The 17,199-nt window shown below is 43.1% G+C and overlaps 1 protein-coding gene across 1 annotated transcript in view; it reads left to right on the top strand.

Annotated features, from left to right (window-relative positions):
- Window positions 1-963: 963 nt before the first annotated feature.
- DAW1 (dynein assembly factor with WD repeats 1) overlaps window positions 964-17,199 on the top strand; it is a 45,949-nt gene continuing 29,713 nt past the window's right edge. Inside the window, exons 1-3 of the mRNA XM_075570168.1 lie at window positions 964-1,119; window positions 3,408-3,480; window positions 6,003-6,147. Of these exons, the coding sequence (XP_075426283.1) occupies window positions 1,080-1,119; window positions 3,408-3,480; window positions 6,003-6,147 (258 nt within the window). The 5' untranslated portion in view covers window positions 964-1,079. The remainder of the gene's footprint in view (window positions 1,120-3,407; window positions 3,481-6,002; window positions 6,148-17,199) is intronic.

Here is a 17,199-nt window from a genome sequence, read left to right as displayed (position 1 = left end):
GTGAGGCAAGGATTTTAGTAGAAGATCGCCAAATTTAATCAATAATTGAAAAATATAAAGGCAAGGCACTTTTTATTACGACTAGTGCCACAGCCATTTGCTAGGGACAGTGTCTGCCATGATCGGGTAGCGATCATTGCGACCATGGCAACACAAACAGTAAGTCTTGCTACATCTGTATGTACTATGAACCAAGCGCCGCAAATGTCAATTTTGCTGTAAAAGTGACGCATGGACAACTCAAATTTAATGTACAAACTTAATTTTTCTAAATGTGCGCCTGAACCCTTGTATCCCGATCTGGGAGGGGGATGATCTTGCACCTCTGTTTATTTTGTATTAGGTTTTATACCTGACTGGGTCACCCCATGAAACTTTCTGTTGCTTCTCGAATATGTTTTTAAGAATCTTATCTACAGAGAGAAAAGCTGTTTGAAGAGACTTTCCCATGAATGTACATGGTTTGATATGGCTCTGAACCACTGTTTGGGTTCTTTATCGAGGAATCTGGGAAGTTCTGTGAGGATCTAGACACCAGTTGCGGTTCTGTACATATTCACTGAGTGCAGCCACTTCTCTAGTGCAATATTGTACATTTACTGGGTTGCAACCTTCAGTAATGAGCTGATGCTGTTAAGGATAAAGCTACTTTTCTTTGTACAGCGGTTATGAAGTTGATGATGTTTATATTATACAGAATGTAGATCCCATGAGGTGTAAATGCCTTTCAGGTACATTATATGCCAGTAACATTTAAATAACATGTATGCATATAAATATGGCATATTCAGGGTCACTGTGGAAACATTATCAGAGAATTAACATAATAAATGAGAATTCCTCTCATATTGTTCCTGCCACTTTGGAAAACACATCCCTGACTGCAGTCCCCATGGCAACAGACATCGGCCGCGTCCGAAGCCCCGCCCTCTCACAGTCACGGCCCGCCCTCTCAGACTCACGGCTCCACCCCCTCTGACTCGCGGCTCCACCTCCTCAAGGGGGGCGGGGGGCAGTGCGCTGTGCGTGTGTTTGTCCGTCTCCATGGTAACGGCGCACCGGGAGAAACGGAGGACAAGATGCGGCTGAAGCGGTTTCTGCTCCGGTATTATCCACCCGGTGAGTTCCCGGGACCCGCTGTTACACCTCTACTAACTGCTCTGCGGCTGGAAATCCCGCTCACAATCTGCCCCAGGCGGTGATACTGCCCCATTTACCCCTCAGTGGGTGGTATTAATTTGCCCCTGGGGGATACTGCCCCATTTACCCCCCCAATGGGTGGTATTATTTTGCCCCTGGGGGATACTGCCCCATTTAGCCCCTGTGAGTGGTATAAATATACCCCAAGGCAGAATGCTGCCCCATTTCCCCCTGAACGTGCTATAAATCTGCCCCCAATGTGATATTTATCACCTCCAAGTGCCCTTAGTGTGTGGGATTAACCTGCCCGCATCTTCACCCAGTTGGAGATACTGCCCTGCCCCCAACCACCCCATCTGTAGGTGATATTAACCTGCTTCATCTGCCCCGCCTATCACCTTCCCTGAGATTTCATGATCTCATCCCCTCTATATAGTGAAGACTCCCCTTTCCCCCAATTACCGTCTAGTAAAGCTGCCCCCCTTGTATTTGCCCTGCAGTGACTCCCCTCTGGCAGTGTAGTTGTTAACAAGCTGTATGGGGTAATTACCATCAGAGGAGGGTGCCTGCAGCGCAGAGATGTTCTGCCCAGTAAGCCACTTGGCTGGGGGATCATTGTTTATTTATTTTGTATTTATTTATAAGATGTTTTACCAGGAAGTAATACATTGAGAGTTACCTCTCGTTTTCAAGTATGTTCTGGGCACCGAGTTAAGATAACAAATAATACATGGCCAGACAGTGGCCCCGTGGTCTTATTAGGGTGTCACTGCTGCAGAAATCCTGGTGACCCTACACTACAATTACATTCATTGCTAGATGGGCTAGCGAGAATTCAGTCAGAGCAATGACCCTGAGTATATGTGTTAAGAAGCACCACCAGAGGCCATATATTTCAATACTTTTTGAATACTTCCTGAATACTTCCATATCCTTAAAGAGTTCCCAAGAGTGTGGAACCGAGTCGTAAACATTAAAATGGGGGCAAAAAAAAAATACAGTGAAAAGGCAAACGAAAATAAAGTTGAAGTGATCATTTTAATAGCTACTTCACAGTTAAGAAGAGTGTAAGTTTTCAGAACCACAAAGTTGCATTCTTCTGGTTTATGGACCTTTGTGGTCCTGAACGCTTGCACTTCTTTTAACCATGGTTAAAGCTATTAAAGTTATCACTTCTATCTGCACATTTATCTTTGTTTTAAGGTAGTTTAGTGTTTTTAATGGGTATTGACACCTAAAAGATGAAAATTGTGTGGTTTAGAAGGTAATGTGCAAACTACATCTATAAACGACTCTTACAGTATGTTGGTTGGTCCATTAAACTGTCAGCTCCTCCTTGGACCAACGTATACTAATGGCAGTGGCATGTTTTCTTTTTCAATATCTTTTTACTGAGGATAATATATACATGGAACACACTAAATGTACGTTACCAGCACAGTATATTACAAACAATCACATTGTTTTCCAGATACAGAGTAATTGCTGTGTGCCACTTTAAAGTTGTTAAATTATCTTTTCTTCCTCTGTTTCTATTTTAGCATTGACATTTTTAACCAGATAAACGTTTAAATGTTGACTGGCAGTAGCATATTTAAGGGGTCAGTTTCTTCTAGGACCAAAGTGTACTAATGGCAGTGACATGTTTAAGGGGTCATGGCTGGGTACTTTACATTGTCTTTTTATACCAAAATATGACTCCCATAAGTATTTTAAATCTGTTTTTAAAATTAGTGTGTAAACATTGAGAGCTCAGTGGAGGGGTTTGATTTCCTCTGGCTGCTCCCTTTTGTCTTATGTCACTGTGCGTTCAACAAGAGTTTGCACAGACATATCTCCTTTCTATCCGTCCTCTTTATTTGCTGTCTGATAAGGACAAGATAGGATAAGGGTAAGGCCGCGCTTATAGTCCCGACGACGCGGACGTCACGCTGCACTTGCTGAAAAAATAAAATTGAAGTGATTTCCAGCGATTGCGACCAAGCTGTCGCGTGTCTCCTACTATAAGCGCACGTCACTGGGACAATAAGCGCGGCCTTATTAGCATGGTTAGATTGGTTTAAAGAGGCCAATAAGATTATTACGTTATTTATTAAAGGTTGTCTCTTGGCTGACTTTGTAAGTTTGCAACGTTTAAAAGGTTGCACAGCCTGATATACACTTTTCCAAGGCTATAATTCTACACTACAAGCTTTTCAATTAACATTTGTACTTGTTTTAAAGGTTGTCCAAATGATCTAATTCTTTTCCCCTTTTTCTTGCTGCAGGTATTATTTTGGAGTATGAGAAAGGCGGGGAGCTGAAAACCAAGTCCATCGATTTACTGGAACTCTCTCCCATGTAAGTCACCTCTCACACTGTGCCCATGAGAATATTTTATTGCAGTCAGGTTCACAGAGAGACATACAGTGTGGTGAGCAAAGGTTTGCAAACCCCATAGGATTTTTCACATATTTCAAACCTAAAATATTATTAGATCTTAATCTAAGTCCTAATAATAGATAAAGATAACCTGATCAAACAAATGACACAAAACATGATACTTTTTCAATATTTATTTACTCACAGATGATTCAACATTCAATATCCATGTGTGAAAAAGTATGTGAACCTTTAGATCATTGTTTTTCAATAGGGGTTCCTAGGAACCCTTGGTTCCCCGGGCATCCCCAAAGGGGTCCCTGCAATTTTTAGGTCATTTGAAAATTTTACCAAATACATAAGAATTTACAATGCATCTAATCCCAGATGCACTATTAGAGTGGGTTGGGGTTACTCAGAATTTCACAGTGTCCCTTCACCAAAAAAGGTTGGAAACCTATGCTTTAGATTCAGTAACTGGTGGCACCCCCTTGAGCAGCAATGACTTCAACTAACTTCTGGTCAGTCTCTCACATCGGTTTTGAGGAATGTTGGCCAATTCATCCTTATAGAACTGCTTCAACTCATGACCCACTTTTAGTTCAGCTTCAGCCCACGGATGGATGGCCTGATATTCTCCTCTAGAATCTTCGGATACAATGCAGAATTTATGGTTGTGTCAATGATGGCCAGCCGTCCAGGTCCTGAGGCAGCAAAGTAGCCCCAAACCATCACACTCCCAACACCATGCTTAACAGTTGGGATGAGGTTCTTCTGTTCAAATGCAGTGTTGGTTTTTCATCAAACATAAAGTTTACCATTGAGGAAAAAAGTTCTACCTTTGACTTGTCTGTCCAGGGAACATTGTTCCAGAAGTCTTGTAGATCATCTATGTGTTCTGTGTCAAATTTCGGACAGGCAGCAATGTTATTTTTAGAGAGCAGTGGTTTCCTCCTGCCTATCCTTTCATGAACACCATTCTTGTTCAGTCTTTTTCTGATAGTTGAGTAATGAACACTCACATTAGCCAGGGCGAGAGTGGCCTACAGATCCTTGGATGTTACTCTGGTGTTCTTTGTGACTTCCTCGATGGTTTGCTGGTTTGTTCTTGAAGAGATTCTGGTAAGAAAACTGCTCCTGGATAGAGTCACTGTGGTCTTAAACTGCCTCCATTTGTAGACTGTCTGTCTATCAGTGGATTGGTGGAGCCCCAAATCCTTAGAAATTGGGTTGTAAACCCTTTCATTGCTTTTCTGAGGTACTCAGAGATTTTTTTTGATCGTGGCATGACGTGTTTCTACACACCTGTATGGTGAAGACCAAACTCACAAAGTTTCTGATCTTTATGTACAGTAGGATGGGGCCTCCCAAACTCACCACTGAAGATCTACCAAATTATTTAAACACTGATTCTAATTATCCCCTTTAATTTAGCTGATAAAACCAGGGGTTCACTTACTTTTGCACATATCCTGACTCTTAATTACACATTGTTTGTCTAATTCATACATCATTTTGTTTCAAAAGACATAGGGGCTTATTCTGTAAGTTCCTTTAGCGCTGAACGGTGCAATCTGAACGGAAAGCCCCATTGACTTAATGGGGTTTTCCGTGCAGATTGCACGGCTCAGCGCTATCGGAGCTTACAGAATAAGCCCCATAGAATGGGTTAATATAAACCTTATTGGATATTTAAGGAAAGACTGGTTATGATTCAAGAAGGTCGCCATGGAAAAACGATGGAATTTCCATAGTTATCATTGGGATTCACAAACTTTTTCTCGCCACTGTATATGGTAGGTAGGCGTGTAGGAACGATTAAGAATAGGGTGGATATCTTGCGAATGGTATCTAGGAATACTGACAAAAGGAGGGATCTGTCTGACACTGGGTCACTGCGTATCTCATCAAGTTTAGCCATAGCTACTATGCATGTAAAAGTTTGGCGCTTGAAATCCTTAAACACTTAACTGAGAAGAGGGAGAGGGAAAAAGGGGGGGATAGAGGGGAAGGGGGGGATAGAAGGGAAGGGTGGGGAGAGAGACGGGAAGGGTGGGGAGAGAGACGGGAAGGGTGGGAGAGAGAGAGACGAGAAGGGTGGGAGAGAGAGAGACGGGAAGGGTGGGAGAAAGAGGAAGGGAGGAGGCGAGAGGGAGGGAAAGAGAGGGGAAAGGGGTTGGACAGTGAGGGGAAAGGGGTGGGAGGGGGGAGGGAGCGAAAGAGAGGGGAAAAGGGGTGGAACAGTGAGGGGAAAGGGGTGGGAGGGAATAGAGGAGAGAGAGAGAATAGAGGAGGGGGAGAGAGAATAGAGGAGGGGGAGATAGGGGAGAGGAGAAAGGGTGGGATTGGAGAGGAGAGATGGAAATGGTGGGAGGAGGGGGGGAGGAGAGAGAAAACTGTTCCCCATAGTTTAAAACGACTTTAGCAAGCGACTGGGAACACATTGGAATTATGAGTATTTTTCAGTGGTTAATGTATAATCTCCTTTCTTTGCCTTGTAGGACAGATGTGGACCCTCTAGTAGAAGAAATCCAAAAAGCTGAGCCTCTAATCACTGCTTCCCGTGCCCAGCAAGTGAAACATCTCATCCTGAGGCTGCAGGAGAAGATTGGTCAGCAAGATAGCCACAAGTTTTATCTGTTCAAGGCAAGTGCTGAACCTCTAGATTCCTGGAGAGCTCATTGAGTATTTACTGAGCAGATAGCAAAAAGAATATATTTATGAAATATAGGGCAGTTTCTACTAGAGAGCAAATTTCTTCTTTGTAACAAAGTTTTATTGAGTTTGCATATATTAAACATATAACATAACATCTAATTTTTCTGAAATCAACAAATAATGTCAAATAATCAGAACAAATCAAAATCCAAGGAGGGGGGGGGGAAGGGAGGTGGTGGGGGGGGGGGAAGAGACAGGACAGAGGTTCTCTTTTATCTCTTTGGTCCAGGTCATCTGTCTTTTGTCATCTCCTTGTATCCATCCAGTGCCTTATCCTCTCCCGTGCGGTCTCAATCTCCTATTTCCGTCACTAGGATTGCGTTTTACTCTCTTAATCTTCAATGTCTTTGAAACTGTGATTCCCTTAGTCAAAGGAGAGCGCATTTATTTCAATCAAAGCAGAACTGTGGCACCGTTCACCCCTGGGATATCTGTTTGAGCCAGCCACGGTAGCCAAACTTTTGGGAATTTAGCGCCAGTGTCATTAACTAAACTGGTTAATTTTTCCATCTGGCAGACAAACCAAATTCTATTTCGAATAGTAGTAATAGATGGAATTTCAATTTGCTTCCATAATACTGCAATCTCGCATCTCGTTGCAAAATGAGCAACTCGTTTATTTTCAACCCTGGCTAATTCCTGAGCTGGGTTGTTCAGCAGGAAAAGCCACGGGTCCATGGGAATGGTGAGGCCCAAGATCCCCTGTAGATAATCTCGAATCTGCTCCCACAGGGGCACAACCTTAGGGCAAGACCACAGCATATGTAGCAGATCATCTCTTTCTCCACATTGTTTAGGGCACAATGGTGAGTAACCTGGAATACATTTTGATCATTTTAGTGGGGTGAGGTACCATCTCATTAAAACTGTATATGCGTTCTCCTTTAACGCTGTGCAAATCGATCTCATTCCATTCTTCCTCGTCTAATACCTCTCCTAAGTCTGACTCCCATTGGGACATATACTGTAGCTTTCGGGAATACTCCGATCCCAAACAGGTAACTTCTTTGTACATTTGAGAGGTTAGTCCCCTAGTGTCTGTTTCCAAAATACAGAGCTTTTCGAAAATAAGATAAGGATCCAACCAACTGCAAATGCTATAGACCAATCTCGTTGATAAACTCAGATATCAAAATCTACTCTAAAATGCTGGCTAATAGACTAAGCCATATGCTGCCCAGACTTATCCACCCTGACCAAGTGGGATTTATTAGGGTAGGCAGGTGGCAAAAAATTCCAGACTAATCATTGATGTGATTGAGATAGCTAATACAAAAAAGATCCAAGTAATGGTGTTGAGTCTGGACTCCAAAAAAGCGTTTGACAGGATTGATTGGCCATATCTTAATGATGCGCTTGGAGCGTTTGGTTTTGGGGGTAGAATATTAAAAGCAAATCGAGGCACTGTATTCCAAACCAGCGGCAAGAGTAACACATCAGGGCTTTCTATCCGATATTTTCCAAATTAAGAGTGGCACAAGACAGGACTGCCCACTCTCACTCTTGCTATTCGCATTAGGCATGGGGCCACCAGAAGCCAAATTCGGAAGAATCCAGATATAACAGGAATCCAAATTAACGACCAAGATCATAAGGTGGCTTTATATGCGGATGATATTATTTTGACGTTATCAAGACACCACTCTATCCAACTTGTTCAGTCTTCTGGGGAAATTCAAAAAGATGTCTGGGTTCAAAATGAATCGGTCAAAATCTGAAGCTCTAAATATAAATTTACCCAAGGAAATGGAAAAATTGATAGATCTAAATTTCAACTTTAAATTGTAGCTCTGCGCCCTTAAATTTTTGGGTGTTCAGATTACAAATAATTATAAAACCCTTGATGGAGAACTATCCCAAATTACTCCGAACCCTGAGAGGAGTCATTCAAACTTGGTCCAAATATGATATCTCGTGGATAGGCAAGATCTAATGTATTAAAAGGAACTTGCTTCCCCACATCCTGTACCTATTTCAAACTCTTCCAGTACCGGTGGTGGGGAAAGATATACTTTCAATGCAATCCCTAATAACAAAATTCATTTGGAATTATAAAAGACCGAGAGCGAAAAGGAAGATCCTACAGAGACCAACATTAGAAGGGGGACTAGCAGTACTATAAAGCGGCCCAATTATGTCAAATTGCACAGTGCATGGCGACCCTGTTGGTGGTGTTCCGTGAGGTAAAATTAAGTGTTCTGCGAAAAAAAAGAAAGATTTTCACCTGCGACGCATTTTTTTAATTATTTTTCCATGTGCTACGCTAAAAATATTTAAGGGGTTCCATTCTGTTGTGCAAAATCTAAAAGGGTTCCACAACTAAATTTAATTGGTTAACACTGCTCTATATACAAACAGGACATGTGGTACCGTATTAGCCCGCAGAATAGACAAACAAAAGTAAGGTAGAAGTGATCCCTTTAATAGCTCCTGGTTAAAAAGAGCAAGCTCTCAGTACCACAAAGGTGCCTTCTCCAGGCTGATTTTTATCTATAGAGGCAAAACTCAAGAGAGAGATTGGACGATAGATAGGTTCGTGGAGGTCAAATGTTATTCTTGAGAATAAGTCTAACAACAGCAGAGAAGAGAATTTACGATAGTAGAGGGAAGGGTTGGAAATGTGCGGGAGCGAGAGGTCGGAAGGTAGGTAATAGAGTAAAATATCTGTCTGAAGAAGGGACCTTTGTGGTTTTGAGAGCTTGCACTCTTTTTAACCACGAGTTGGCGATTAAAGATCTCACTTTCACCTCTATATACAACAGTGTTACCTCAAAAGAGATTAGGCAAAGATCATAAACCCCACACAACGCATTTGGTTATTGCGCAGACATTTAAAGGTTACAAAATATTTAAAAGTACCTAATTTTGTGATTTTATATAATGTCAATCATCTGCATTTAATCCATTAAACATAGCACTTCCATGAGATGTGTCTCCTCTGTAACAGAGGTGGAAGTATACAGTTACTCTTCTCGTTTCCCTCTACAGCCTCCCATCTTGATTCCATCCCCTCGTATCCCCTCTAACCTCCGGCTCCCACTCTGACCCCTGCACTTACATTTCCAACTCTCCCCTCTCCACTAGTAGATTATCTTCTCTGCTGCTGTGAGACCTGTACTCACCCACTAACCCATCTAACAATCAGCCTGCCATTTTCCTTCCTTTTACCTGTAAACTTCTGGAATAGCTGTTATATTCCCACATGCTTTCTTTCCTCAGCTCCTTTGCTCTCCTAGACTCTCCAATCAGGTTTTTGCACTGCTCACTTTACTGAAACAGCCTTCATCAAAGTAGCAAACAAACTCCATATTGGAAAATCCCAAAGACATTAGTCCCTTCTCATTGTACTCGACCTGTCTGCAGCCTTTGACACTGTTGACCACCCACTTCTCCTTCACACTCTCCTTGGTGTTTGCGATAAAGCCCTCCTGGCTTTTTCCCCTAGCTCTCTCATCATTCCGTTAGTGCATCTATTTCTAACTTCCCTTCTTCTTCTGTTGATCTATCTGTTGGTGTGCCTCTAGGCGTTGTTCTGGGACCTCTCTTCTTTTCTCTCTATGCACTCGCCTTTGGCGACTTTATTAATTCATTTGACTTCAAGTATCAATTCAAACAAAGGAACAGGAGTGACGCTCTCCAACAATATTAATAATACAATTGTGCACAATAATAACAATGTGATCTAACAGTGCCACAGAGTGGTGAAAGAATGTAAATACAGCTTAACCCCGTTATAGCACGGTCCTCGGGGGCCACCCGCGACCACCGCGTTATAATGTGCAGTGTGCTGTGAGTGTATGCAGTGTGCTGTGAGTATGTAAAGTGTGCTGTGAGTGTGTGCAGTGTGCTGTGAGTGTGTGCAGTGTGCTGTGAGTGTGTGCAGTGTGCAAAAAAAAAAAAAATTTATATCGGGGTTGAGCTGTATATGAGTAACTTAATCAGTATGTGTGTGTATATATATGTGTGTGTGTGTGTGTGTGTGTGTGTGTGTGTGTGCAAATAGTGAAAATCCTTGAGTCCACTCAACTTATAGGAAAACAGTTCTCCGGTGTTCAATGCTGCATATCCAAAGGTAAAGGAGCGGAGGGCATCAAGGGGTACAGCAGGGCCCCGCTTCTCGGCGCTTCGCTTTTCGGCGATCCCCCGATACGGTGGCACTGAGAAGGGGGCCGCCATCTTTGATTCTCAGTCGCGCATGCGCAGAATGGACGGGTGCGCCCGGCGCGCATGCGCAGACCGGTGTCTGCGCGTGCACACCATAGGGCACATGCGCAGAACGGCGAAAACGCCGTTCTGTGCATGCACAGAACTGAAAATCGCCGGATCCGCTTTCCGGCGATTTTCACTATACGGCGGGCCCCTGGAACGGAACCCGCCGTATACCCGGGGCCCTGCTGTATATGAAAAAGATACAAAAAAATAGACCATACAGTAATATTGTCAGAGTGTATGGAAAAAAGACAAATTGGACCTCCAAGGGTTCCACTCACATTTTAGTGGGTGTAAAAACGCGTGTCACAATCTGTGGCAATGGATGCTGTGATGGGGGTTACCTCAAGAGAAAGGAGAACACCCTGCGCAATAACGTTTGCTAAACTTTATAAAAAGAACACGCAAGCCCCTAAATGCACACTTTACATTTGGGCTGTTCTTTCCAGCATGTATAAATACAACAATAATCTGGGTGAAGTGGAGTTGTCACCGCTTCTGCGATGCCGGTAGGATCAGCTGTTTGGCACCGGCAGGATTTACTTCCGGTAGAAGTAACGTTCCTATCTCCGGTTTAGTGTTTCCTTTCACAGTCCTGTGGTGTTCTCCTTTCTCTTGAGGTAAGCCACATCACAGCACCCATTGCCACAGATTGTGACACGCGTTTTTACACCCACTCAAATGTGAGTAGAACCCTTGCAGGTCCAATTTGTCTTTTTTCCATACACTCCGACAATACTACTGTATGGTCTATTTTTTGTATCTTTTTCATATACACCTTGATACCCTCTGCTCGTTTACTCCTTTTGGATATGCTTCAATTATCAGTTGCATGCAGATGAGACGCAACTGTATCTATCCCCAACGAACCTCATATCCGCAGCACAGTCCCTGTCTCCAACTGTCTCACTGCAATCTTATCCTGGATGGCAGTTAGACGCCTTAAGCTCAATATGTCAGAGACTGAGTTGCTCATAATCCTACCTAAATCAATAACCCAACAATCCATCCATTTCCCAAAGATTATTGTTTAGATGTCATATTAAACTCTTCTATATAGTTCTCCCTTCACCTTAAGTCTATTTCTAAATCTTGCCACTTCCTGCACTGTAGCATTGCTAAAATATTACCTTTTCTCTCTTCCTCTACCACTAAAATGTTGTACAGTATTGTATTGTATGTCTTTATTTATATAGCGCCATTAATGTACATAGCGCTTCACAGTAGTAATACATGGGGTAATCAAATAAATAACAGATAATATAAATAACAGGTCATGGGAATAAGTGCTTCCGACATAAAAGTAACTTTAAGGAAGAGGAGTCCCTGCTCCGAGGAGCTTACAATCTAATTGGTAGGTAGGGAGAAGGTACAGAGACAGTGGGAGGACATTAAGTGCATCTGCAGGTTAATGCATACCCTCAATCTCTCAAGGCTAAACTACTTCAACCTTCGTTTTACTGGCCTCCCTGCCTCACATCTTTCTACCCTTTAATCCATTCAAAATGCTACTGGGAGGTTAACCTCACACCTGCTTCTTTCCCCTTGAAAATGTTGTGTTGGCTCCCTATTAAACTTCACATTCTCTACAAACGTGTCCACTCCAGTGCCCATCCTTATATCTTAGCTTTAATGTATCGCTATACCCCTACTCACTCTCTACGTTCTGCGCAGGCCTGTCTCCTCTCTACCCCCTGTGTCACTACAGCATTCTTACACATACATCCCTTCTCACATGCTGCACCCGCCTCTGGATCTCCCTCCGTCTCCATGTTCGCCAAATACCTTCTATCTCTAACTTAAAAACCCATCTGGAGACTCATCTTTGTGACAAAGCATTTAAATAATCCTAGATGATCCCATCTCCCTAACTGCTGTATCATCCTATACCCACTCTAACCAATGCACTTACATTTACTCCTACTGCTTCTGTTACTCTCCCCACATGCCGATTAGATTGCAAGCTCTTTGGGGCAGGGGCTCCATTCTCCCAGTGCTACATGTATGTCTTGATCCACTTATCCCATCTGTATTATTATATTCCCTGTATTGTAAAAGTTATTGAATTGCTGAGCTCCTGGTTGGCTCTATAGAAAAATAAAAACCAACAAATAAATTAACTTTGATCTCTATCAGTGCCCGTGTGGCTAGCCACAATGAGTCTGAACACATGATACATAAAGCTTGGCCCCCTGCAGACGCACTTACCAGAACTCCCGCCTACTGTCTCTGTACGTTCTCCCTACCTACCAATTAGACTGTAAGCTCCACAGGGCAGGGACTCCTCTTCCTTAATGTTACTTTTATGTCTGAAGCACTTATTCCCATGATCTTTTATTTATATTATCTGTTATTTATTTGATTACCACATGTATTACTACTGTGAAGCACTATGTACATTAATGGCGCTATCTAAATAAAGACATACAATACAATACATGAGAAATCACATGATTAATATTAACGCATTCATTTGATGACCTCTAAAGAGAACTATAATAAAACCTATTTGAAGTGTTTAGACTTCCAAGGTTTTTTCCCCCATTTTGTTTGTGTGCAGGATCTCCAGTTTGGAATTGATAATTGAAAATAGCAGGCCCCCTCCACCCCCTTTTTTGGGGGGGGCGGGGGAGTGTAACCATATTTTTTGTTCGGGGATTTTTTTTTTTTTTTTTTAGCTCTAGGGACCCCCAGTCTCAAGGTACTTAGCATTCAAAGTTGCGCTGGCATTTCCAAATCTTAGCAGTAAGAAGGCGCAGCGGATAACTTTGAGGCTTCCTATTTGCCTGTGTGACGCAGCAGGTTTAAGTCGCCATTTTGTTTTCCCTGGAGAGGACTGGAACCTGCTACTTTGACCGGTAGGTATCTCAGGAACCAGGGGATCCCTGGAGCTGAAAATAGCGCAATCCAGGGGGGAACCTGCTTTAAACCCCTTGCTAAGAAACTCACACATTAATCATTGTGTCTTCACTCCCCTCCTTTTAGATTGTAAGCTCCTTGGGGCAGAGACCAGCTTTCTATTGTCTCAGTTTGTCTTAACATATATGTGTCATATTTTCTCATACAATGCTAGTGTGCTCCCGCTCACATTGTACGGCGCTGCAGAATATGCTGGTGCCATGCAAATAAAAGACAATAATATAAAATGTAATCCTGACCAACTTTAAAACTTGCCCCACAAATCAAACATCCCAATAGCCTCTGGCTATTGTCCCACACCCACAGTCTCTCCTACCACCCATTGTGACCAAGCTCTGCCACCTACAGCACTTATTCCCCCACCTGCTATCTCTGTACAGCTGAGTCCTCGCTGGCGCTGAGCTCGCTTACCTTAGTCAATGTGGATCGTCACATCCATGCGCGCGCTCATGCGCGGGCACACACGCCGACCCACGCTTGGCGCTTGAGTAAACAAAAAAATGTAACTTTCGAGCGCGCTCAATTTGCCTGCAGTGCCCCCTCGCGCGCGCTTCCGAAATAACGAGGACACCCGGCGCTCATGCTTGGAGAGCTGGTGGCGTCACCACTCTCAAGCATGAGCGCGGTCAGCGCCAGCGGGGCCGCAGCCTTACGCTCCCATCATTCCACTTAGATTGTAAGCTCTTCGGGGCAGGGATTTCCTTTCCTATTGACTGAGTTTGCTGCGCTTAATGTATTATTATAATTCCCTGTACTGTATTCTTTCTGAAGCACTGAGTACACTTTTGGCGCTATATAAATAAAGACATATAATATAAAATTGTTGCATGTACTATCTATATATGATCAGCAGAGGGCACTGCTGCAGTAGCTGTAATAAGAAGTCTGATTTCTCTCTAAGCAACACAATACAGTATATAGGCCTACAGGTATATTTTTTTTTTTTTCATGAAAAATATTTACTGGTAAATATTAACCCCCACCGTGCCTGCAACATATTGTCAGCTGAAGAGGTTAAGAAGTGATAGGATAATTGTCTGGGGGTTATTAATGTAAACAATGCTATGGCTCGCTAGTGAACTAATGAACCAATTATCTAATTGTGGCCATGTAAGTAGAACCTATATTGTATGTATATGGGAGGTTATTAGAGGGAGGAATTGGGTAATGGAAAATATGTGTATAGAAATGATTCTTTGAGGTTTTTATGAGATATTGTGAGACCGTCATAGCTGACATATTACACCCATAGCAGGATTTTGTAAAAGTTGATTTTTAGGAGAAAATCTGCAGAGCAGTTTTGTAGTAAATAAATCCTTTAAATAATGAATATCATGATGTATGTGGTAGAAAAAAGCACAGGCCTCGGGAATGCATGCGCCAGAAAAACATTTCTAGTACTGTAGAAAAATATTTCCCAAGGTCACACAGAGCGATCACTCTATCTTCCACTTCAGTGGTCAGTAAGTGACACAATGGTCTCTCTTCCTGCTTCTTACTATGAGAACCCTGTTATAGACGTATATAGATTTGTGTATAGTGCCATCCATGTACATAGAACGTCACAGCAGTAATACACATTCGATAATGGGAATAAGCGCTATAGACAAAAGCACATATTGGGAAAAGTGGTCCCTGTCCCGAAGAGCTTACAGTCTAAGCGGTAAAATATACGGATACGCCGTTCCCCCGCAGACTGCACGTTCAGCTCCTACGTGGCTCTGGCTACCAGCCAGAACGTATCACTTCAGATCGATAAACTGCTTTCAATAATTCATTTACTCAGGCCAACTTCACAGGCAAAAACAACTGGCAAGGCAGTCAAAGCTATTAACACCTCAAGATCAAAGCTATTAACACCACAACACCAGTATCGAAGGTAACAATGTCAATGGAAAATGACACTCCAGATTAAAACAGTCTTTTTTTTCTCGGGTGCATTTTAAAATCAGGCAGTCCAGGTCATATTCCATATATTTCTAATGGTATATTTCTCATTAATCAAAGTTTACCACAAAAAAACGACAGCACCAGATTGAAAGTAAAGTCCTATTTATTAACGAATGGAATGTCCGTTATTAAACAGATTTTGCAGCTGGGAGACTTTGCTGAATAAGAGTATTTATTTATTTCTATCTGCACTTAAAGCTCCAGCTCTTCAGGGAAGATATAACTTAGACCCCTATAATGCCGGGAAGGGCCGTAACGCATTGCAGGTGCTGAAGAAGTTAAATGCGCTGCTCCGTAAAATCCCAGAATGCAATGCTGCCTATCAAAGCTGCAGTGGAATGGATAACACAAGCAATTCATCATAACCGCATCAATTGCACAGATGAATTATTAATTGCATCAATTATGTTATGTAGAATGATACTGCAGCTGGTTCTATGCACGATACGATTCTGCACATATGGTAATTCTGTTTTTGAATAGAGCCAGCTAAGGTTTCCTCTGTTACAAGCAATACGAGACTACTTGATGACATTCTTGTGCTGGAAATGGTATTATTGTGCCAGAGACTGGGGGGGTTTTGCAAAGCGTCTAGTTTATGAGCAAACACTAGGGGGCCTATGCACTAAGCGTTCATAAGCCACTTATCGAGCACTTATCGCCCAAAATGCCTACTCCGATTCGGTAAGTGTCGATAAGTGAGCAATAAAAGACTGAATCGCCCAAAAAATTTTCCTTCAAAAAAATATCACAAAGTGAGTGGCGATAAGCCACTTATTGCCAGGTTCTGAAACTCGAGCAATTCTAGTAGCCGCGATTAGGTTATCGAGGCCTATCGCTGCTACAGAATGGCGAGTTCTCCCAAAATCCTCATGCCAGGAAAAGTTGGCATGAAGATGGTGAGAACCTGCCGATAGGCGGTGAGATGGGACTTAGAAAAAAAAAAATGCTTTTTTCCTGCATCAGATTGATGCAGGGTTGGTATATTGAGTCTGGGTGGGTGGTTAGGCCTCCAGGGTGGGTAGCGGGGGAGGGTGGGTTAACCCCTTAATTACTATAGCAGTTATTAACCGCTAAGGTGAAATAGGGGTTAGGGGCCATTAGATTGTATTATTTATTGTATTCTTTTTGGAAATGGAGGACATGGCCCTGCAGTATGCTAACGAGGATGCCTTTCATGATGGCAGATGTAAGTAGAAAGGATTATTTACTTTATTTCTGCTGGATGGCTACTGTTTGATTTAATAATGGGCAAATGAGCTATCATCCATATCTGGATAATAGTTATTTGGCCCATTACTGTACTGTATGTGTTGGGGGGAGGGTGGGAAGTGTATTTATTGCAATGCATTCCAAATTTTATTTTTTGATACAGGATTGGTACCGCAGGCCAGCGGGTACCACCCAACGACCCATGGGGACCACCCAAGGACCCCCGGACACCCACGGAGACCACCTGTGGACACGCGGGGACCACCCAAGGGCCCACAGACACCTGTGGGGACCACCCGAGGGCCCCAAGACACCACGGGGACCACCTGGAGGCCTGTGGATGCTAACAGGGACCACCCGTGGATCCCCAGACACCCGCGGGGACCACCTGGGGCCCCCAGACACCCGCGGCGACCACCTGGAGGCCCACAGACACCCACAGACACCACCCGTGGACCCCCGCCAGCCTCTGGTATCAATCCTGCGTATAAAAATATAAAATCTGGTTTTATGTGGGGGCACAGGGGGTGGGTGGGTTGTGTATTGGTGCTTAATACATATTGTAATGTTTATTGGGGGCAGAGGGGGTGAGTGAAGGGCCAAGTACCCGCTTCACTCACCCCCTCTGCCCTCAATAAAGCTGCTATTCGTTAAGGTAATGAAGCTGCTTTAATTAAATTTGTATTATTA

The sequence above is a fragment of the Ascaphus truei genome, chromosome 14 (genome assembly GCF_040206685.1).
Source record: "Ascaphus truei isolate aAscTru1 chromosome 14, aAscTru1.hap1, whole genome shotgun sequence".
Lineage (NCBI taxonomy): Eukaryota > Metazoa > Chordata > Amphibia > Anura > Ascaphidae > Ascaphus > Ascaphus truei.
Note: the sequence above shows the minus strand (reverse complement) of the source record. Positions and strands in the feature narration are given on the sequence as shown.